General features: G+C 34.4%; 2 protein-coding genes and 3 long non-coding RNA genes across 7 annotated transcripts; 2 read left to right on the forward strand and 3 right to left on the reverse strand.

Annotated features, from left to right (window-relative positions):
- Positions 1-423: 423 nt before the first annotated feature.
- On the forward strand, positions 424-9,175 carry LOC118037123 (uncharacterized). Of its 3 annotated transcripts, XR_004685535.2 has the most exons (3): positions 424-3,755; positions 4,812-5,022; positions 8,107-9,175. It is a non-coding gene; the product is annotated as an uncharacterized lncRNA (long non-coding RNA). The 3 variants fall into 3 exon arrangements; XR_012168520.1 differs by lacking the exon at positions 8,107-9,175 and having other exon boundaries at positions 4,812-6,065; XR_012168521.1 differs by lacking the exon at positions 8,107-9,175 and having other exon boundaries at positions 424-2,048; positions 4,812-6,065.
- LOC118037124 (uncharacterized) lies at positions 7,969-9,594 on the reverse strand. Its single transcript, XR_012168522.1, has 2 exons — positions 9,454-9,594; positions 7,969-8,743 (listed from the first exon to the last, which is right to left on the reverse strand). It is a non-coding gene; the product is annotated as an uncharacterized lncRNA (long non-coding RNA).
- A 7,215-nt stretch (positions 9,595-16,809) lies between these two features.
- On the forward strand, positions 16,810-17,742 carry LOC118037122 (uncharacterized). The gene is made up of 3 exons (XR_004685534.2): positions 16,810-17,347; positions 17,476-17,554; positions 17,635-17,742. It is a non-coding gene; the product is annotated as an uncharacterized lncRNA (long non-coding RNA).
- On the reverse strand, positions 17,477-20,643 carry LOC118037121 (protein NRT1/ PTR FAMILY 5.6). Its single transcript, XM_035043018.2, has 3 exons — positions 20,422-20,643; positions 18,884-19,440; positions 17,477-18,606 (listed from the first exon to the last, which is right to left on the reverse strand). Exons 1-3 carry the CDS (start codon positions 20,584-20,586, stop codon positions 18,303-18,305), a joined length of 1,026 nt encoding a protein of 341 aa, XP_034898909.1. The 5' UTR covers positions 20,587-20,643; the 3' UTR covers positions 17,477-18,302.
- Positions 17,757-18,176, reverse strand: LOC118037205 (protein NRT1/ PTR FAMILY 5.5-like). Its single transcript, XM_035043123.1, has one exon. The coding sequence runs from the start codon at positions 18,174-18,176 to the stop codon at positions 17,757-17,759; it is 420 nt and encodes a 139-aa protein (XP_034899014.1).
- Positions 20,644-24,114: the final 3,471 nt, after the last annotated feature.

The raw sequence follows: 24,114 nt of genomic DNA on the forward strand, positions 1-24,114 counted from the left end.
TTATTGGACCTATAATATATGGTTTGGAAAGTTTTTAGATATCTAGTTTCTATCTTAACTTTAATTGAATCAAAATTCGATTGGTAGTTCTAGATATGTCTCAAATAATACATAATGGTCTTGTTTAATATATTTGATAATATATCTCAACTTTAATAGATAAAAAATTTTAATTAAAAAATAATAAGATGAAACAAATAATAATTAAAAAAACTTTTTTTCTATATATAACAAATTACAGGTAATTCATAATTAATTGTTTTTATAAAGTTTAGTTTTGATTGATGATATTTAAATATTTTTACTATCAAATTAATTAAAAAAAATCATCATTGAATAAAAGTATTCCACTCTAAATTAATTAACCAAGAGTTATTTTTTTTAATCTAAAAAAGAATTACTGTCACTCCATATGTATGTATAACCGAACATTCAAAAGGCCTTTTTTTCATAAATTAAAATTTTACTTGCACAAGCTTCATTAGCAACGAGTTCACACACAGACAGAGAGCCTTGCCACTCCTCTCCACCTCCCATTGGTCCCAATCCACGGTCCAAATTTCCACTAGTCGCGCTTCTTAAAACACAAAAATTCAATTCCCGCCTTAAAAACACCTCCCACTGGTCCATCCACAATGCACGCGGATCACAATTCTCGTCTTGATAATCCAAAGTCCAAACATTCCTACCCGTCGATTAATCCCTAGTCAACGGCCCCAATTCACTCTCCTCACTTTTCTTTACTTCCCCACTGCTCAATTCACCATTTCCCTATCCACACTCACACCCTCTGCAAAGATTCATCATGGTAGTTGAGATAGCGTTAGCATTGAATACTGTTAATGGCTTGCTCAATGGCGCCGAGGAGAAGCAAATAACTGAAGCTGGGAGAGATCTATTTACTGCGATGGTTCTGAAGACTTGGATCGCGGATGCTAAAGAAGCTATCTATGAAGCTGAAGACTTGTTGATTGAGATTGAAAATGAAGCTCGACGAATAGAGTGGGTAGCTGGCTCTCAAACTGGCATGTATCAGGTGCGCAACTTTTTTATCTCCTTTCTTTGTCCTTTTAGCAAGAATGAGGAAGGAGAGATGACCCATAAATTAGAAATGATTTTCGAAAGACTTGAAAGGTTAGAAGACAAAGCTCGTAGCCTCCATCTGATGAAGCAACCGCCATCTCACGAGCGCGTGCCTTCGACTTCTCTGCTAGGTCATACTCGAGTTTATGGTGGGGACCAATCTAAGGAGGCCATTAAGAAGTTGCTTCTATTGATGCAGAAGGAGAAAGTTTGCAGGTAATTCCCATAGTGGGCATGCCTGGGATTGGCAAGATTTGTCTACCATGGTGATGGTGTGCGAAAGTGGTTTGATCTGTAAGCATGGGTCTCTGTTTCACAAGATCTTAATGTTTTCAACCTAACAAAAATCATTCTCAAAGAGCTTGGGTTTTTGGATTGTGATCTCATGTCTCACAGTAGTCTTCACTGTAAACTCCGGGAGATATTGATGGGCAACAAGTTATTTCTTGTTTTAGATGATTTTTGGAATGATGATCCAGAGCAAAGCAAGTTTTTAATCACACCTTTGATGGGCGGGGCAAAGGTAATTAAGATTATCATTACAACATAATACGAGATAAACATAGCATCATTAGCATTGTAAATTTTTCGTTCTTATTTTTTGCAAACTCTTTATCTTATTGCATTGCAGGGAATAAGTAAATAATCGTTGGTTGTTATTTTCTGAATATATATTTAGTGATAAAATTACAGACTATTTAAAAAAATATTTTTCTAATCTGGGTCTCCTTATTCCCTTTGTTAAACTCATTCTCTAACCTTCTCCAACAACAAAGAAAACCAAAGAAATGTATGTTAAAGCTGAGCCAACGACAGATGTGAATAGGAACACGGAGTGGTTCACATATCCTGGAGTTTGGACCACTTATATGCTCATCGTTTTCATGTCATGGCTCCTTGTTCTTTCCATCTTTGGTTGTTCTCCTGGGATGGCTTGGACTATTGTCCATTGCTGTCATTTCGCTGTAAGTTCTCTCGTTTGTTTTCTCGCTTACATACACAGTGCCTTCTCTATTGGGTTTAATTTGTTTGATTGAAACATTCATTCCTTGCTGATTCGATGAGATAGTTTTGCTGTTGTGTTCTTTTTGGTTTTTGATCTGTTTTATGTTGGATTTGGATTTGTGGTTTTGTTCTTTCATTCTTCTTGTTTTTTTCTTAATGAGATTTGAATGTGTATTTATGGTGTCGAGACTATGATAATTTATTTGGTTAAAGGGCTAGGTGAAGCTGATCATGGAGTTTGGGATTAGGGACAATTTGTGTCCTGTTAGGGCTCGTTGTGAAATGGCTTAAGATTGACTCATACAAGAAGAGCCTCAAAATTATTGAAAGTTTGATTTTCAATTTGCTTTGGTAAGTTCAATAGACTTAACCTGAATGTTAACATAAAGGAAATTAAATGTGACTTTGTATTGCCTAAAACCTGGTAGAGCTTGTGAATGGGTGATAATATACAAGAATTAAGCCAGATGCACATCACGCGAACAATTTTCATTTTAGCTAACTTGAATGAAGGTATTTCTGATAGTAATAGTGCAAAAGGATAGATTTCAAATTTATATTTTTTTGATTGAGGAAGCTGGGGTTGACACGCTAAGGGACTCTTTTTCCAATATCATTTAGCTTCAGAACAAATTCCTTTTTCTAAATGTTGAGATTTCTAGAGAATCAAATAGGTTCCCTTAATGTCAAGGTCATGAACTATATATTTTAGGATCTTATCTTTGCACGGGTTTTGGATTAACTTTCTAGAATTGTTTTGAAATACATCGATTTTCTTACACCTTAGACATGATAATTGAGGCTAAACAATGAAATATATTGCCCTGAACGTGCGCAGGCACATGTGTTCTTGTGTGTTGTTTTTTTTTCTTTTTTTGGGTGGGGGTGTAAATTGTGTTTGTATCTCTTTTGATAAACCGTAATTAGATAAAGGTTTTAGAAGATGCTACAGTTCTTGTTATAGCTTTGGTGCATGGATCACATGACCTGATCATTTTGTGGGAGGATTTGTTTGTGCTTCTTCTTATAGCCGATGAGTGTTAATCTGCTAGGTTCCTAGTATCTAAATAACCATTTTAGTGATTAGCAGTTGTCTACCATTGTTTTTTTCTCTTACCTCTTCAAATGGATCTCTTTTTTGTCATATGCAGATAGGTAAAATAATATGTTTCTACAGTCTTTTACATAAAGTATATTTGCTTATTTTACATTGTTCTTTCAACAATAATATCAGCCAAGCTATGGAGTAAAATTTGCTTTCATTTGTTTCATGCTACTGGAGATATTTGCTTTGCCTTTTGGAAAGAAATCTGTCATAGTGAGAATATGTAAAGATTTGCTTTTAGCTGTAAAGTTACTTCAAGGTTTTTTAAAGTTCAAAACAAATGATGATGAATGAAAAAAAAATATTGAACAACATGTGGGATTTGCAAGATGACCGGGGTCTACATGTTCTAAAAATAACTTATTATTACTTGTTGCAACGTTTAAAATGATGTTTTGTTTATTGTACAATTTTTTAAAAATGTTATAAATTTTGCAAAGAAGATATAGTTTTTTTGTTGATAGCTGAGGGTTTTCTGCTTGTTTATGATAGAAATAAAGAGATGAAAGAAACAAGATATATATACTTTGAAGATCTAGTATTGATATTCCTTTTTGAACAAGTAAGTGATAACTTACTATTATTCATAATGTATGATCTCACAAATGACTTGATAAAATTTGTGTATGGAGAGTTTGCTGTTTGTTTAAATTATGGTGATTCTTGAAAGGTTTCTAAAAAGACTTGTGACTTATTGTATGTAAGAATTAGATTTGAAGATCTAGACAATTTCGTTTGCCTTTTAAAAAAATTAATTCATTACTTTACAATGTTCAATGATTGAAGAAGAGTAGAGACAAAATTTGTGATATTTTTTTGCTTATTTGATCTTCTAGCACTTAATCTTTACGTCATGTGAGAGAGAAATATTGAACAATAACATGTGGGATTTGCGAGATTGAGTGTTAGAACATCAAATAAGTAAAAAAATCTTACCAATCCTGTCTTGACTTTTTTTAATAATTGAATATTGTGAAATAATGACTTAATTTTTTTTTAGAGGCACATGAAATTGTCTAGATCTTTCAGATCTAGTTCTTGCGTATGATAAATGACAAGTCTTCTTATAAACCCTTCAAGAATCATCATTATCTAAACAAATATCAAACTCTCCATACACAAGTTTTGTCAAGTCATTGTAAGGTTATGCATTACAAATAATGGTGAGTTATCACTTACTTGTTCAAAAAGAGATATTGATACAAGATCTTTGAAGCTTTATTTCCACTATAAGCAAGCAGAAAACCCTCAGCCATCTATAAAAGAACTACATCTTCCTTGCAAAATTTATAACCTTTAGAAAAAAATTGCACAATAAGCAAAACATCGTTTTAGACGTTGCGGCAAACAATAATAGGTCACTTTTAGAACATGTAGATCTCAGTCATCTCGCAAATCTTACATGTTGCTGTTCAATATTTTTTTCCATTCGTCAGCATTTGTTTTGGATTTTAAGAGACCCTAAGTAATTTTACAGCTAAAGGCAAACCCTTGCATCTTTTCATTTTGGTGGAGTGAAACATTTATTCAAATGGTAAACGGGCACTATGATTTTCATCACTAAATGCATATTCTGAAAATAACAACTAACGTTTTTTACTGTTTATTCTCGGTATAGGATGAAGAGTTTGTAAAAGATTAGGGTGAAGATTTTGCACTAATGATGATCCTCCACTCTTCTCGCGTGTTGAAATGATAATCTTACTTCCCTTTGCCCCGACCATCAAAGGTGTGATTAAAAAATTTCGGACATAAATTAGTGTTGAAAGTTGATGTCCAAGATCAGAAGACCATGACCAGGATCATCAAGACAGTTGTTTCTCTGTCAGGTATTAGAATCTTCTATTCTATGCTTATTTTGATTTAAAAAAAGTAAACTTGTATGTGCAATAAGTGGTTTGATAATAAAAAAAATAAAATGGGATGACCCATCAATGAAGAAAGATTTGACAAATTAAATGGGATTTTGATTCTTGCAACTGAAGGGCAAGAAATCAGTAGAAAAGGGACTCGATCAAACACATATGACACATGTTTGTCAGACCCTGAAATCTTTGGTGAAGATATTTTTCCAAATTCCTCGAGAAGTTGATCTTGTTGAGTCTGAGATTGAAGGCAATTTTTAGATTTCAATTTTAGAGTGTTTAGCAGAATCATTCTTGAAGAATAAACAAAAGATGATGAGGTAGAAGATAATAGAAAAATTAATCAAGATGATGGTGAATTTAACTTGGAGATTAGTAAGAAGCAACAGACAATTAGGTGAAACAAGGGCTCAACAAGGTTTCTTTGATTGTGTTGTTGAACTTGTTCCGCGTGGTGTGAAGTTGTTGGGGGGACAGTAATGGCTTGTTTGGGCAACTATTTTGTCTGTTTTCAATTTGTTAGTAAGTATATTGCAGAAATTGAGCCCACACATGAGCCGCTTTGGAGAAGAATTGCGGTATTTTGTACTGTGGAAGATGGACTATACTGCTATGTTTTGTGAGAACCAATTGATTTGTTTTAAAAATGTGCAATTGCATGAATTGAGTAAACGATTCCGAGTTATCTTCATAATGGGGTGGTGTTGCTTGCATACGTGGAGGAGTTCAACAAAGTAGAGGATATCGTTTTTGACATCTATAATAACAGATGGTTCATCAATACTGGTCTTTGTGAGAGTTTGTTGGGCAAGAAAGACAGCAAATGACTTCAAGTTCTTGTTTTCAAATGGCAAGTAATGCTCAGAATAGTAATGATTAAAATCTTGAGTTTTCTTTGAATCCATTAATTTTATTTGTGTTTTCTTTTTGTTCCTATGGGAATTTAAATGATCATCACTTCATGTAATTTCAGCGGAGTTCAAGCCCATAAAATAAGTTTGTTTTTATCCACTGGTTGCAATGATATTTAATAACAATTAATTAACAAGCTTAAATTCCCTCTTCAGTCTCCTAGCTAAGAAAGGCGTGTACTTGCTCCTTAATGTCTTGGCAAGAAGAAAGGGGTTTAAGGTTCCTATTTCCTTTCTAGTGCTAGAAAATCTCGAGTTTGAATTAAGAGAATTTAGTAATTTGTTTTTATATATAGAAGATGAAGATTTGAAGCAGTTGACTTAGAGCAGTTAATGGAATTCTAAAGACAAAATAAATGTCGTTTCAAATTGATTATGAATGATGATCAACCATATAAAACAATATCTAATAAATATTATCTCTTTATATTATATAGATATAAATAGAATCATCTAGCTATTGTGATTGATGATCAGCCCCCATAAATTTCTTTATGTAATTTATTCAACCCATCTTCTTGTTGCTTTTTATTTGCTTTCTTTTACAATATTTATTTACAAACAATCCTTTATTTTTCTTTTATATTTAAGCTCTTTATTTTTCCTTCAATTTTTTCCATCACCTCTTTCGTGTGGCATTGCTTGGGATAATATACGCCTTTTTTAAAGGTTAACATTGGATGATATCCACTCTCTATTTGATTTTGTAAAGTTGCTAGAAACCTAGATTAAGTTTCTAATTATAAATTTTCCTTAATCAGAAGAAAAAAATGAATAACATTTAGTCATTGGCTGGTATCTTTGCTATCGAAAAGAAACAAATGGTGATTTTATTTATTTTTGTAAAGATTAAATTATAAATTATTTTATTTATTTTAAGAAATATATTAGTTAGTATTTTTTTTATTTCAAAAACTAACTATTTAGTCTTTTTCCAATTTTTTAAATTTTTTTAAAAATAGATATTATAAAAAGATTGATGAGCAAAAAAATTATTTCTTGGGATAAAATAATAACAAATTAAGGGTTCTCAGACTCAATATTTAATTTTTTGAAATTAAAAAATTATTAATTTATTTCTCAAACTTGAAGAACTTATTTATAATTTATTATTTTTTTTAAAAAAAAGGTTAGACACAGCCGAGTATCTCGATCAATTAATAAACCCGGGCTATGAAAGCCCAAATTCCAAGCCTGGAATCAAAAGAAACCAGTAAATTAATTGAAAAAAAAAACAGGACAACACCAAATATATTTGTTTTTTATTTAAAAATATACTAAGATAATATTTTTTTATTTTTTTAAAATTATTTTTAATATTAATATATCAAAATAATCTAAAAATATCTAAAAAAATTAATTTTTTTCAAAAAAAAAAATAAAAAAAATCAATATCTCTCAAAGCTCTATGGATAAGAAGGCGAGAGCTAATTATGATTTGACTTTTTTTGTGAGAAACCATTGATCTCTTCTTAAACAGAGCGTCCTTGTATTTGCAAATTTGCAGGGCTGGATTTATACTGTTGGTTTGTGTGGGTGTGATATTTTTTTGATTTTTTTTATTAAAAGTTTCAGATTATTATTTTTTAATTATTTTGATATATTAATATTAAAAAAAATTAAAAAATATTTTAATATATTTTCAAATAAAAATAATAAACAACTATACATACAAATTAACAATTTAGATCAAACCCTTTATTCTTTATCCTGAAGTCAAAAGAATTTTTAATTTTTTCTCATTTATTCATTTTCAATCCAGTTAAATCCCTCTCTTTTTCCTACCACACATATTTTAAAGCTAAAATTATTGTAAATCACAGATGACCTAATCCATCCCAGAATTTTTTGTTACCTGGAATTGAAAGTACTATCACCCATAGCTCTAATTTTGAGAACAAGTTACCATTGCCATTCTTCCTCTCTGTCAAAAGAAATGCCAGCCACAAACTTGACAGGACATCCCACATTCAAAACAATAAACGGTGTAGGAAGATCAAAACCACAACAATTATACATTAATGAAAAATATTTATATATATTTTACATGAGGGAGAGAATCCATTAATAATATGATATAAATCCAATGTCAACTTCTGTCCTACAGACTTCTACTAACTCTCTTGACATCTGCCAGATTACACAAGGACACAAGCATTTCGATCATCCTCAGGAGCTGTAAGAGCTAAACAGGGATCAATATTGGCCTGGTTAGACTTGTTCAACTCAGCAAAAGCATTTTCATCTTTTTTAACTTGATCTTCATCTTTACTCATCTGACCTTCTTGCTTCTTCTGCTCTTCTTTCTTGGGTGAAGAGAAGAGTGCAAATGGGCCAGGCCAATTGAAAATATAGAGGTAATGCAGGGTCAGTCAAATTCCACCGCGGCACTGAGCAGGGAGGCTTAACACTGCCAATTACCATCTGGAAAACATGAAATCAAATAACCACAGGTGGCAGGTGGGCCTCCAAAGAGCCAGAGACCCGTTTGCCATGGAAATCTTGCCACTCAACTAGGCACTGGTGTCTGGATAACCAAACCCTAAATCACCAAACACCACCTGGACAACATACAATCCTCAAGGGACACCCTAAAACCAACTACAAAAACAAATTCTGAAACCCTCTAGATCCACACTAGGAGAGCATCAACCACCCAAACAGAACAAACCACCACCACATACCCTTAGCAACATGCACACTCCATAAACCCAAAGGTACACCTCCTCAAAATCAATCCATCATCATGTAATCCCCCAAATGGCAACAGATACCTTCAAAACCACAGAGCAGCTTTATTTAACCTAAACGATGAAATGCCAGATTGACCTAGGTAGAGCTTTGAATTGGATTGCAGGAAAACCAAGCTAGATGTTATGATCATTGAATTAATGGGTTTGTTTGTTGTATTTGGTAAGCAAGAATGACATGGAGAAGAAAATCAAGAGAAGGCAGACAAAGGTTAAGAAGAAGGAGAGAGGATGTGAGAGGGAGGGAGGGAAACACAGTAAGAGAAATTGAGGAACAAAATTTGTGTTGAATATTCACTAGTGAACTATTTGTCCAATTGGCATCCTATACAAGCCTAAACAAACCACGGATCCTATCCAATAGGGTTGGGTTACAAAATATTAATACATCCCTTCATGTAACACCAGTTATTATCAAACCACTTATTGCACATACAAGGGTTTTTTTTAATCAAAGTAAGCATAGAATAGAAGATTCTAATATTTGTTTATGACCCTGGTCATGGTTTTCTGATCTTGGATATCAACTTTCAACACTAATTTCTGTCCGGAAAAAAAAATCATATAAAAAAATCATTACAGATCAAAATCCAGATAATCAAGACATGGTGATTCCCTGAAAATTACAGGGAAAAAAGAGACCAAGAATCCATAGAAACCATTAACAAATTAAACTGAGGTTTTCCATAACTACATGTACAAAAAATACAAGTCAACTCATAATTAACTCTCACCTGCCACATTCCTATAAAGCTTTGAGAGAATTAAACTACAATCAACTTCGAAAGCTGAGGCGAGCGAGGGAGTTCAGAGAGAGAGAGAGAGAGAAGAGATGGCTTTGAGTTAAAGACAAGCCTTCTTAGGTCTTTTTTTTATGCGATCGGACGCTAAACAAATAAGTTTCTTAAATCAACCCTTATACTCGAAATCCATCCTAAAGTTAAAAAAATCCAGCCCAGCCCTATAGGTTATTCCGCATCTAGCCATCTCGATATATAAATCATTTTAGCTTAAAAAGAGAGGGAAAAGAATTCATCTGGTTTTTCCTGATTTGAGTCGATTCAGGATACAATTATCTTGGTTAAAAATTTATATTTTTTAAACAATATAATTTTAATTTAAAAAAATTAATTAATTCATGTCAACTCTTCTTATAAATCAGTCTAGACCGAATAGACCCGGTGATATAAAATTATATTTGAAGAAACTATGAAAAGCTAAAGAAAATGATAAATAAGTTAAAGGATTAAAAAAAAACTAAAATAAAATTTATATTCTTAAAAACAAGATGAAAAAAATTAAAATCTTAATTTTGTAATATGAGAAACAAAAGAAAGTAAAAAACTATAATATTCTACATCAACGAATAAGGATTCAGAGAAGGTTTTTATATAAACATGCTCACCTTGGTTAATAAAACATGTTTCGAGGTGATGCGTGGCTATCAAGAACAAATCTTAGTTGGCTTTTGTCTATGCAAATTCTAAACATCTTCGATCAAATTCTCAATCTTGCTATTCTTTACTTCCCTACTGCTCAATTCACCATTTTCCTGTCCACACTCACATCCTCTGGAAAGATTCATCATGGCAGTTGAGATTGCGTTAACATGTCTGAAAGGTGCTGCTGGTTTTCTAGGCCAACAATTGACTCCTGTGCTTTTGCACATGTGGGAAGCTCAATAAGTAAAAGCTCGAGAAGTTGAGAGAAACATTGAATAATGTTAATGGCTTGCTCAATGATGCCGAGGAGAAGCAAATAACTAAAGTTGGGAGAGATCTATTTACTGTGATGGTTCTGAAGACTTGGATTGCGGATGCTAAAGAAGTTATCTATGAAGTTGAAGACTTGTTGATTGAGACTGATAGTGAAGCACAACAAATAGTTTTGGTAGCTGGTTCTCAAACTAGCATGTATCAGGTGTGAAACTTTTTTATCTCCTTTCTTTGTCCTTAAGCAAGAATGAGGAAGGAGAGAGGCCCATAAATTAGAAAAGATTTTTGAAATACTTGAAAGGTTAGAAGACAAATCTCGTAGCCTCCATCTAATGAAGCAACCACCATCTCATGAGTGCGTGCCTTTGACTTCTCTACTAGGTCATACTCGAGTTTATGGTAGGGACCAATCTAAGGAGGCCATAAAGAAGTTGCTTTTATCTGATGATGCAGAAGGAGAAACCTTCTTGGCTAGATTTGTCTATGATAATGATGAAGTAAAAAAGTGGTTTGATCTGAAAGCATGGGTCTCTGTTTCGCAAGAACTTAATGTTCGTAAGGGTTTTTGGATTCAGATTCCATGCCTCCCAATAGTCTTCACTGTAAACTCCAAGAGATATTGAAGGGCAACAAGTTATTTCTTGTTTTAGATGATTTTTGGAATGATGATCCAGAGGAATGCAATTTTTTAATCGCACCTTTGATGGCTGGGGTAGAGGGAAGTAAGATTATCATTACAACACACAAGAAGAGCGAAAGATGATCATCATTGCAAAATCTTCACCCTAATCTTTTGCAAACTCTTTATCCTATTCCCTTAAAAGGAATAGGCAGTGACAAGTGTTGGTTGTTGTTTTCAGAATATGCATTTAATGATGCAAATCATAGTGCCCATTCGTGTATTGTCTTTGCTCCATGTAGGTAAGTTGCCTAGCTCGATTGACAGCTTGAAACAACCATGGTATATAAACCTCTCAGAATCATCGGAACACAGGTTGTCTGAAACTGTGTGTACCTTGCACAACTTGCGGATACCAATCTTGCGTTGGTGCAAGAATCTTGTTGAGTTGCCAACCAACCTGATGAATCTAACAAACTTGTATCATCTGGATATTAAAGGAACAAGACTGCAACAGATGACGCCTCAAATGGGTAAATGATCTAAACTTCAAACTTTGACTGATTTTTTTGTGGGTAAACGAAATGGATCCAGCATAAATGAAATAGGAGAGCTCAAATGCCTAGAGGGAAGACTCCGTACTTGGATGCTTCAAAATGTTGTCGACGCCCAAGATGCTTTAGGAGATAATTTGGAAGGCACGAGGGATCTCAGAAAGTTAGATCTGAGGTGAAGCAATGATTCGTATGGTTCTCTTGATGAACGCGTGCTTCATCAACTAAAGCCTAATATGAATGTGCGTTGTCTTGTAATTGTTGGTTATGGGGGTTCAAGATTCCCTGCTTGGTTAATAGACCCATTCTTAGTGGACCTTGAGGCTTAGTGAATGCCATTGTTCCTTCCTGCCACCACTCGGTCAGTTAGCATATCTAAAAAGACTTTTGATCAAAGCATTCGATAAAGTCGAGAGTGTAGGTTGTGAGTTTTGTGGAAATTGCACTTCCACAAGCATTGCATTCAAATCACTCGAGAGCTTGACTTTTGAGAGGATGCCACAATGGTGTGAATGGGTTCCTAATGTTGCTGAAAGTGAAGAGAAAGCTTTTCCTCGCCTCCAAGTGCTTTGCATAAGTGAAGGTCCTAAATTAAAGAAAACCCTACCCAGCCACCTTCCTTCTTTAAAAGAACTCACAATTACAAAGTGTTCCCAGTTTGTGCTTTCACTTCCAAGGCCTACAACCATTAACAAAATGTCTTTAAAGGACTCTTTAAATGACCATCCTCATGTGGTGAAATTAGAGACTTTGACTTCAGGCGGGCACAGTCTCCTAGTTCAATCTTGCTACTCCTTAGATTCCTTACTGAAGGAAATGGAGCAACTGGGTTATTTTCACCATATGAGGGAGATAGAGAGATGACAGAAACATGATACAGGTGCTTTGAAGATCTTGTATCAATGTCCCTTTTTGAACAAGTAAGTGATAACTCACCATTATTCGCAATGCATGACCTCACAAATGACTTGGCAAAATTTGTGTATGGAGAGTTTGCTGTTTGTTTAGATGATGGCGATTCTTGGAAGGTTTCTAAGAAGACTCGTCACTTATCGTATGCAAGAACTAGATCTGAAGATCTGAACAATCCTGTGGGCCCTGATGAGGTACAAAATTTGCGTACAATTTTGTTAATATCAAAGTTCTTTCTGGCAAACATGAATGACGAGGAAATCGGTGACTTTCTGGGAAGATTCCAGCCTCTTCGTGTATTGTCTTTGCTCCATGTAGGTAAGTTGCCTAGCTCGATTGGCAGCTTGAAACAACCATGGTATATAAACCTCTCAGAATCATCGGAACACAGGTTGTCTGAAACTGTGTGTACCTTGCACAACTTGCGGATACCAATCTTGCGTTGGTGCAAGAATCTTGTTGAGTTGCCAACCAACCTGATGAATCTAACAAACTTGTATCATCTGGATATTAAAGGAACAAGACTGCAATAGATGACGCCTCAAATGGGTAAATGATCTAAACTTCAAACTTTGACTGATTTTTTTGTGGGTAAACGAAATGGATCCAGCATAAATGAAATAGGAGAGCTCAAATGCCTAGAGGGAAGACTCCGTACTTGGATGCTTCAAAATGTTGTCGACGCCCAAGATGCTTTAGGAGATAATTTGGAAGGCACGAGGGATCTCAGAGAGTTAGATCTGAGGTGGAGCAATGATTCGTATGGTTCTCTTGATGAACGCGTGCTTCATCAACTAAAGCCTAATATGAATGTGCGTTGTCTTGTAATTGTTGGTTATGGGGGTTCAAGATTCCCTGCTTGGTTAATAGACCCATTCTTAGTGGACCTTGAGGCTTAGTGAATGCCATTGTTCCTTCCTGCCACCACTCGGTCAGTTAGCATATCTAAAAAGACTTCTGATCAAAGCATTCGATAAAGTCGAGAGTGTAGGTTGTGAGTTTTGTGGAAATTGCACTTCCACAAGCATTGCATTCAAATCACTCGAGAGCTTGACTTTTGAGAGGATGCCACAATGGTGTGAATGGGTTCCTAATGTTGCTGAAAGTGAAGAGAAAGCTTTTCCTCGCCTCCAAGTGCTTTGCATAAGTGAAGGTCCTAAATTAAAGAAAACCCTACCCAGCCACCTTCCTTCTTTAAAAGAACTCACAATTACAAAGTGTTCCCAGTTTGTGCTTTCACTTCCAAGGCCTACAACCATTAACAAAATGTCTTTAAAGGACTCTTTAAATGACCATCCTCATATGGTGAAATTAGAGACTTTGACTTCAGGCGGGCACAGTCTCCTAGTTCAATCTTGCTACTCCTTAGATTCCTTACTGAAGGAAATGGAGCAACTGGGTTATTTTCACCATATGAGGGAGATAGAGAGATGACAGAAACATGATACAGGTGCTTTGAAGATCTTGTATCAATGTCCCTTTTTGAACAAGTAAGTGATAACTCACCATTATTCGCAATGCATGACCTCACAAATGACTTGGCAAAATTTGTGTATGGAGAGTTTGCTGTTTGTTTAGATGATGGCGATTCTTGGAAGGTTTCTAAGAAGACTCGTCACTTATCGTATGCAAGAACTAGATCTGAAGATCTGAACAATCCTGTGGGCCCTGATGAGGTACAAAATTTGCGTACAATTTTGTTAATATCAAAGTTCTTTCTGGCAAACATGAATGACGAGGAAATCGGTGACTTTCTGGGAAGATTCCAGCCTCTTCGTGTATTGTCTTTGCTCCATGTAGGTAAGTTGCCTAGCTCGATTGGCAGCTTGAAACAACCATGGTATATAAACCTCTCAGAATCATCGGAACACAGGTTGTCTGAAACTGTGTGTACCTTGCACAACTTGCGGATACCAATCTTGCGTTGGTGCAAGAATCTTGTTGAGTTGCCAACCAACCTGATGAATCTAACAAACTTGTATCATCTGGATATTAAAGGAACAAGACTGCAACAGATGACGCCTCAAATGGGTAAATGATCTAAACTTCAAACTTTGACTGATTTTTTTGTGGGTAAACGAAATGGATCCAGCATAAATGAAATAGGAGAGCTCAAATGCCTAGAGGGAAGACTCTGTACTTGGATGCTCCAAAATGTTGTCGACGCCCAAGATGCTTTAGGAGATAATTTGGAAGGCACGAGGGATCTCAGAAAGTTAGATCTGAGGTGGAGCAATGATTCGTATGGTTCTCTTGATGAACGCGTGCTTCATCAACTAAAGCCTAATATGAATGTGCGTTGTCTTGTAATTGTTGGTTATGGGGGTTCAAGATTCCCTGCTTGGTTAATAGACCCATTCTTAGTGGACCTTGAGGCTTAGTGAATGCCATTGTTCCTTCCTGCCACCACTCGGTCAGTTAGCATATCTAAAAAGACTTTTGATCAAAGCATTCGATAAAGTCGAGAGTGTAGGTTGTGAGTTTTGTGGAAATTGCACTTCCACAAGCATTGCATTCAAATCACTCGAGAGCTTGACTTTTGAGAGGATGCCACAATGGTGTGAATGGGTTCCTAATGTTGCTGAAAGTGAAGAGAAAGCTTTTCCTCGCCTCCAAGTGCTTTGCATAAGTGAAGGTCCTAAATTAAAGAAAACCCTACCCAGCCACCTTCCTTCTTTAAAAGAACTCACAATTACAAAGTGTTCCCAGTTTGTGCTTTCACTTCCAAGGCCTACAACCATTAACAAAATGTCTTTAAAGGACTCTTTAAATGACCATCCTCATGTGGTGAAATTAGAGACTTTGACTTCAGGCGGGCACAGTCTCCTAGTTCAATCTTGCTACTCCTTAGATTCCTTACTGAAGGAAATGGAGCAACTGGGTTATTTTCTTACCATACATGAAATTAGCATCCATGGTAGTTCACTCAAGTGTTATCCAGTGGAGCTTTTCCTCAGTTTAAAGCAACTTGATTGTTAGTTTTAATCACTCGAGAGTTAGTTTTATTGAACGAAGCTGTTTTCATTGAGCAGCTGCAAGGATATAAGCGAAAAGGCAAAGAAAAGGTTTTCAAGCTCAAAAAGGCTTTATATAGTCTAAAGCAGGCCCCTCAAGCCTAGTATAGTAAGATTGAGAAATATTTTTTCAATGAAGGTTTTGAAAGATGCAGTCATGAGTCTACTTTGTTTGTCAAAATAGAAACGGGAGGTAAGATTTTAATTATAAGTCTCTATATAGATGACTTAATCTTTAATAGTAATGATGCATGTTTGATTGAGGAGTTTAAGTGCTCAATGAAGTCTGAGTTTGAGATAACGGATCTAGGAAAGATGAGATATTTCCTAAATGTTGAAGTTCTGCAAAGTTCAAAGAGTATTCATTTGTGTCAGAAGAAATATGCCAAAGATGTTCTTGATAGGTTTGGTATGAAGGAGTGCAATTCAGTAAAGAATCCTATAGTGTCTCGTTCAAAGCTGACAAGAGAAGGTGGGGGGAAAAGTCAATGCAACTCAGTTCAAACAATTGGTTGGTAGCCTCATGTACTTGACAACTACTAAACCTGATTTGATGTACAGTGTATATCTTATTAGCATATATATGGCAGATCCAATGGAAGAGCATTTGCTTTCTGCAAAGAGGGTGCTTCAATATCTAAAGGGAACTCTAGAGCTTAGCGTGTTCTATGCAAGAGAAGGTGAAATAGAGTTGTTTTCATATACAAATAGTGATTATGCTAGTGACTATAATCATAGGAAAAGTACTTCAGGGTATATGTTTAAGCTGAGTGGAGAAGCTATGGCTTGGGCTTAAAAGAAGCAGCCTACTGTAACTCTTTTTACAGCAGAGGCAAAATATGTTGCAGCAGCAGCATGTCCTTGTCATAGTGTTTGGATGAAGAAAGTATTCAGCCCTTCTCAAAGTAAGTGTATTACTATGTTTTGTGATAACTCATTTGCTATTAAGTTGTCTAAAAATCCAATTTTACATGGAATGAGCAAACATATAGATGTGATGTTTTATTTTCTGTGTAATCTCACAATGGATGGAGTGGTTGAGTTGAAGTATTGTGGTACCAATGAGTAGCTTGCCAGCATTATGACAAGCCTTTGAAGTTGAAGAGTTTTGTGAAGCTTCAAGAACTGCTGGGAATTAAGTTTCTAGTTGAGGTAAACTGATTACTTTTGATAATTTCAGTTTAAGGGAGGAAATGTTAGAGACATTAAATGTCTAGAGTTAAGATGTTTTAAGACACTTTAAAGCTGGATACATTTTAAAGACATGAGTTGTTACTTTGCTATTTGGGTTATTATTTTACTATTTAATTATTTGTAATGGCTTTATAAGCCACTTTATTTTCATTCAATACCTAAACAGATAAATTTTTGTGAACTTCAAATATCTTTGCTCTAGATTCTATCTATTCTAACAATCTCCCGGAGTGTGTTTGTCCTCTAAATTGGAGTCACTTACTATCCATGACTGTCAGAAACTCTTTGCTCGCCTCGAGGAACTGGATTTGGATGGATTCTCTCTTTCAAGCTGTGAACTGCGTGGAATAAGCTCCTCCACAATCACCTCTTTTACAATGTGATCTTCCATATCTGGACTCCAAGTTGTTCAACGCCTATCCTTGCTCAAAGAATTCAAAACCTAATTTTTGCTGAGTTACAGTTCCGTGCTGGAAGAAATGTATCAACGAGAGATGGGAAAAGTTTGGTTCAATATTTCTCTCTCCCATGACGTAGAGATTGAGTGCTAAAACATCAAATGAGTAAAAGAGTCTCACCAATTCTGTTTTTGCTCTTCTTCAATCATTGAAGACTATGAGGTAATGAATTAATTTTTTTATTCTATCAACAACTATTGCATCTGAACCTTATGTTACTAATTCTTTGTGAATTCTTAGCATGATTCTGATCAGAATTTTATTTTTCCATGCACATTTGGTACTCTCAGTTTGTCCTTGTGGAAACCTGGGTCGTTCCTGATTGGGATCGCTCATTTCATGAACATCAGAAGCGGAATGTTTACATAGGTAAATTATACTTTCTAGAACATATCAAATATCCTCATGAATATTACAGTGTTTCATACCAATTTCTTCAAATCTTTCAGCAATCACTATTCTGAAGAAATTCAATAAGGGCGTGTTCGTACTCAATGTTTCAACTGGAGTTTGACAGCTCGGAAAGCTACCTTGGCCGGCATTTTCATTGAAGCGTCGAGAGGAGAGTGATCTAAGTCGAGACTTCAGGGTCAGGGGAATCATTCACGTGAAGGGCTTTCCATGCGTAGGTGTACATGACAAGCAGATAAAAGCATAGGTTCACAGAACTTAGAATACCTAACAGCATGTAATATTTGTCCAGATGACTTGTATCCAGAGTGTCATGAAACCAGCTGCCTGACAAAGTAAAAACAAGTGCCACACTTAGGAACTTCCCAACGCCAATTGCAGACTCGTTGAATGGCGATTCATAATGTCCCAAAGATTCATCTACATGGATATTATAAAAATCAGCTAAGCCATCAGCAACCAGTCCTTCTACGAGTCCTATCAGGATAAACTGTGGAACCAGCCATACTGTGCTCATTGGAAATGGTTCAGCATCTCCACGTGTTTTAATAAGATTCAATCTACGAGTCTCAACCAGCATTGATACCATGCAACAGATTATAGAGCACGCTATCCCAATTGCGATTCTCACGAGTCCAACACGATGCTTCAGAAGTTTTTGAATCCATACCGGTCTAACATGATGCATCGGAATTAGTTTTTTAATTCATCCGGATACTAAAGAGTCATGGACGTATGGAACTATAACTGTTACGAAACCCTGAAGTAGAAACAGAACATTTATAGACAAAACAGGATCAGAATAGAGGCTTTCACTTTGCACAACGAAGAAAGTCGAACCCGTTGCCAGAACGAGGCCGTGGATGGGGAGTGCTGTCCATATAGGAAGCAATGCAAGAAGTTGCTTTACTCGTTGCACATCTTGGACTGGGAAAAGTCTCCCGTTTTGCTTCTGTTCTTCAGCTGAGAGGGACTCGGATGTCTCTAAAAGAGCAGCGTTGTCCAGCCACCTGTGTACACCACTGCAGAAGATCAGATCAGAAGGGAAAAGAAAGAGAGTAGAGGAGATAGGGAAAGAAAAAAGTGATACTGTCACGGCTTGGACCTTGGGGAAGGGCTTGTTTTGCAACTATAAGGCTTACAGATGCAATACTTAATTGGACTTGTTGTCCTACCTGCCTAAAGGGAAATCATGGTGGCATATAGATCCATAAACACTCTACGTATCTCATCCAAATTCCAATAATCCATTGAAATGGGCTACAAGAATCACAATACTACACCAACCTGATGATTCGAATGTCGGGCAATAGAAGCAATCCACCACTATCATTCATGTAGTAGTCATTGGGTTCACGAGCGTGTTGCAGGTGACGCTTCACAAAAGCTGCCTTAAGAACTCTATAAATAACGATAAGAGGGCTTCCAGTTGGTTTGTCGGGGTAGTAAGAGCTTTTTCCTAACGCAAAGGTTAAACAAGCCAATGCCATCACCGAAAATGAAATCACAGTGATCATTCTCTGATCAGAAACTGATCTGGCCATTATCACAGACGACACAGTGCCCACCGTAGAAGCAATACGCCACCAAAATTTTCTTCGAACCTCAGCATTGTCATAATCTACACTGATGTCTGGTTTATTAGGAACCTCATCAGCTTGGTCGTTATCTGCGTTAAGGTTAGGTTTATGCTCGACTAATTGATCACGTAGAAATGCTTTTAAACAAGGATCCTGACTTGCCTTGCCCACAGTTACTAGTACCATCATCAGATAAAGTAGTATAATCACGGTGGAAGATGAATTGCCCCAGAACTGGTTAGCAAGAAACCATAGCAACAGTCCCTGCAGCAAAATGGACGTTTAATTAGTTGCAAATTAATGACTATAAATTAAAGCACTAAAAAATTGATCGAAAAGAATAGGAATATTAAAAAAAATTCCGTTATAGCTGTTTTCATTTGAAAACCAAACAAATAAAAGCTAATTTATATACTATTCGCCTAAATTTGTCATATAATTGCTAGTGTTGACAGAGAATATCAACTTTTTAGCATTTACAAGAATTTTTTAAGCTAGAAACTCGAATTATTTATGAACTCAATAACTCCTCTCTGTTTTTTTTTTTTTTTTTTTTTTGATAATATGAACTCAATAACTTATGTAAAGTTTCAAGGATTATAACTATACTAAAAAATTGGGGTGCGACTCACTCCTCCTTCACTGTGAGGCTCCCTTTTTTTTTGTTTCATATTCTTTCTTCTTCTTTTTTTCATTTTCTCTGTTTTTTTTTTCATTTTCTCTTTTTTTTAATCCTAGGTTTTTTTTTATTGGTTGTTTAAGACTTTAATTGATTTATTTTTGAACTAATCAAATCAACTAGATCAAGTTGAGATAATTTTTACACAATTTGATTTTTAATTTGAACCAGACAATAGTCAAATCAGAAAATTTTAAGATCAATATATTAATCCAAGTTTAACATAAAGATCAAATAATTTTTTATAGGTTTAAATTTTTAATTATATTAAAAAAATAAAATTATTTCACGGTCATATTCACACTAAATGATAAAGATGGACAACTCTAGAAAACAGTTGACAACATTAAAGAAAAATTCCACATCTAAAATGATTTTATTTGACTAGATTTTCTTGAATAAGCTAGACCAGGTTTTCAATATTTTCTATTGATTTGTTTTTTCAAAAGGGTATTAAATTTAGATGAAACAAACTGGATACAAATTCACTTATAAGAATAGAGTGAAACTTCAAGCGCGCGTGCATATATATATATATATAAAAAAAAAAAAATAGAGCGACTTACGAATGCATATGAAGCAGTGCTGAAAACTATTGCTTTATAAGGTCCTGTGTAGGCATCGGCTATGTTGGCAATGATAAAAGTGCAAATGACATATAAACCTTCTTGAACACTCAAAGCAATAGCAGCAAGTGGAAGCGGTTGCCCCAGATCTATGAGGTAATCCATCCACAGAACCACCACAGCATTGCTTACGAAGCTGTGGCTAGAAATCAAACCTAAAAACATTTTGAAACAAAGCTTGATGAGCATGTTAATCTCCACTCAAAAAAGACTACTAAGCTGAACATGATCAGGAAACATCACCAAGGATGAAGAAGACGGCCTTCGTAAAATAGAAAAGAAGTTTGACCCAGCAAGTTACTCTACAGAGGGGACTGAAAAACCATGACGGACTCACCGGTTGAACGTTGATAGTAGGTGATTTAAGGTTCCTTTCTACAGAAGTAGCCATTTCACCTAAAAATGGGCAGCCCGTTAGACAATATATATTACGCAAGATTATATTATTATATAGTTTAGATGACGCGAAATTGATGAGCACAGGAAATGTCAAAATCACTAGTTACACGGTCAATTTCTTCTGTTTCGCTATGAAGTTGGCTCACAGCACCAGGATTATGCCGTTGCTCACAAACTTGCAGGAAACAATGTTGCTCGCTCTTCAACACATAATGGAAGACTTAACCATACAGACTTTGATGTTGTATTTTGATTTGACATCAATCGACTCGTGACAGCATGTTATTATTACAAGAAAAGTTAAAACATGTAGAGATATCAGTGTAGCTTTCCTTACAGAAATACTAACATTAAGGATTGTTACAGTGACTTTTTCAAATGTCATACCAACGTTCTTCTCGTGTTGATTATCACGTCCGAATTTCCTTCTCTTAATAAGAAAAAGAAAATTGTTAAAATATTACCCAACGATTCCTTTTTAGAAAACGATTTTTTGGTTAAGTAAGAAGTGCCTTTCTTGAATTAAAAAGAAAAATAAAAAGAGAGCTAGTTAGTAGAAAAGAGAATGAAGGAATTTATTAAATTTATCTAGATGAGTATTTAATTCTTTTATTTTCAAAGAAAATGAGAATACTTCATTCTGTTACTAAAATAAAACTAGGGAACAATAGAATTTATTCATAATAAGAAGGATTCTAAAATCATCTTCACTAATTATACAAGTCAACATTAGTATAAAGTCCAACCAATCACAAACTTTTAAATATGTAAAAAAATAACTATGTCATAATTATAAGAAAATATTAGTTAGAATATTATTTAACAATTTTTATTTGGCACAAACTAGAAGAACTACTTTCTTTTTTTTTAGTGCAAGGATCTCCCCTAACTACTTAAATTTTTAGATTGAGAGATTCTTTAAAAAACCTATGGGTGGGACCGTTTTTAGATATTTAAACATTGTATCCGGAAATTAATAACATGTAAAACAGTAGCAATGGCGGAGCCACAATGGGGATTAAGGGGGCAATTGCCCCCTTAATCCTTATATATATATATATATATATATTAGAATTTTAATATAATAACTTAACAAGTTTAATTTTTTTCATTAATTACTAATTGATCCAAGCTTTTTTTTTTTGAATTATTATCTTCCTTTTATAAAAAATTTCTACAAATCCTAAACTATTAATTAGTTAAGTAAGTAATCTTTTATGCTTTATGCTTTATGTTTTAGGTGAGTTTCTTTTTATTTTTTTCTATTTATTCCATTGTCTAATTTTAGTTTTATTCCTTAATAATTAGTTATTAAAAATATTAGAGTTTATTATAATTTATAGATTTTTTTAAATTAATATGTACATGAATAAATATTATATGCATATGAATATGAATTGAAATGAGTTTTGATGAATTAATATGTATTTTGTTATGAATTTCACATGAAAAATGATGGTGATCAACTTACTAGTAATTAAAAATGAAGTACTCAACAACTCAAAAAATTAGAGACACAATAAAAAAAATTAAAAAAAATATATTAATATTTATATTTAACCCACTTGTATAAAACAACAAGTTAATAAAGAATTGTTGCCAATAATTTCACTAGTCCTTGGAAGATTTAGAAATAGATAAATGAAAGTTTAATTGTATATATTTAGAAAGAATATATTTAATAAAATAAAGAATAAAGTCATTATGAAACAATTTTAAAATATAAAAACTCGAAAGAATAATTATAATATAAGTTTTTAAAATTTTCTAGTATCTTTCCATTTAAAATTTTCTAGCTCCGCTAAGTGAAGTTGACATATTCTCCAGCTAAGAAATACTGCCTTAAGAGACTCTACATACCTGATCCTTGCATGAACCCACACTCTTGAGCAATCTCTTTGGCGCAATTATGTAAGCTCACTGTTACTCTGTCAACCTAATTGAACACTGGAGTTCTGTCTTGCTCCAAAGAAACTCAAAATGGAACGAATTAAGTGAGACAAGCAAGCAAATTAAATCCTTGGATAAAAGATAGTGAGAGGTTGGGGATTTGCTCTCTACACTTCCAATGCCGGTAAGCCCAGTGCGGATTTATATACAGGGAAAGGCAAGAGAGTAAATAAATTATGTCATAAGAGGAAGACCATAAAAGGAGAATACGACCAAGAAGAAACACATACATTTACTAAGACCATATATGGGTAGACTTTGTTACCGTGATAGTTATTATTTTTTAAAGTGTTTTTTATTTTTAAATTTATTAAAATATTTTTAAAAAAAAATTAAAATTTTTAAAATTTACCGTGATGAAAAGAGGAAATGTTATCCTCGAAGAAAATGGACAAAAAGCTGTAAGGTTGTCTATGAAGATAATATATAATCAGACATCGATGGATCCATGAATGGAGTAAACGTGATGCAGATGCTTCTAATTGGATGGCTTCTCTAATTGGATGGCTAAAAGCAGAGAAAGGCCAAAGTATATATTATACAATAAACCTAAAAAGAAAACTTTTTTTTTTTTGGATTCGAGGAAATCTCACCCCCGGAAAGCGCACTTTGTGGGTCCAGGTGAGTGAGTAAAACCCCGGCTGTCCCAGACTCTTACAAGAGGTGCACGTCCTGACTCGAACTCGAGACCTGTTATGCAGATCTCAAACCCTTTACCACCACACTATACCCCTTGGGGACCCTAAAAAGAAAATGTTATTTTATTGCCGGTTAATGCGCTTCCTCTCACAGTGCACTACGCCCTTTTTTATTTTTTATTTTTACAAGATAATTATTTTTATTTTGAAATTTTATTTTCTTTGCATATTTTTTAGAATTCAAGGTATTTGGAATGATTTTAAAGTTTAATTAGAAACCAATTTAATGAAGTAAGATTTCAATTTATAATATAAAAAACAATTGAAAGAAGGGCCAAGATAAAAATAAAAAACGAGTAACCTTTTCTTTTGCGTAAGAAATTGTTTTCATCATAAAAGCTTTATTTTCTCATTTTTGATTCCTTTAGTTTTAGTCTTTTACACTTAGGTTTTTATGTTGTTTATTAATGATTATAGTAGAATAACTTTGGTGTATTTTATGAAATAAAAATCTAAAGTTAATATACTATTTTAAGAAATTTAAATGTCTTATTGAAAAAAATATGGTCATTATATAAAAGAATTGAGAAGTGATAAGGGCAAAGGGTATATTTAAAGACATTTTTCCAGGTTTTGTGAAGATAAC

Source organism: Populus alba, chromosome 17 (genome assembly GCF_005239225.2).
Source record: "Populus alba chromosome 17, ASM523922v2, whole genome shotgun sequence".
Lineage (NCBI taxonomy): Eukaryota > Viridiplantae > Streptophyta > Magnoliopsida > Malpighiales > Salicaceae > Populus > Populus alba.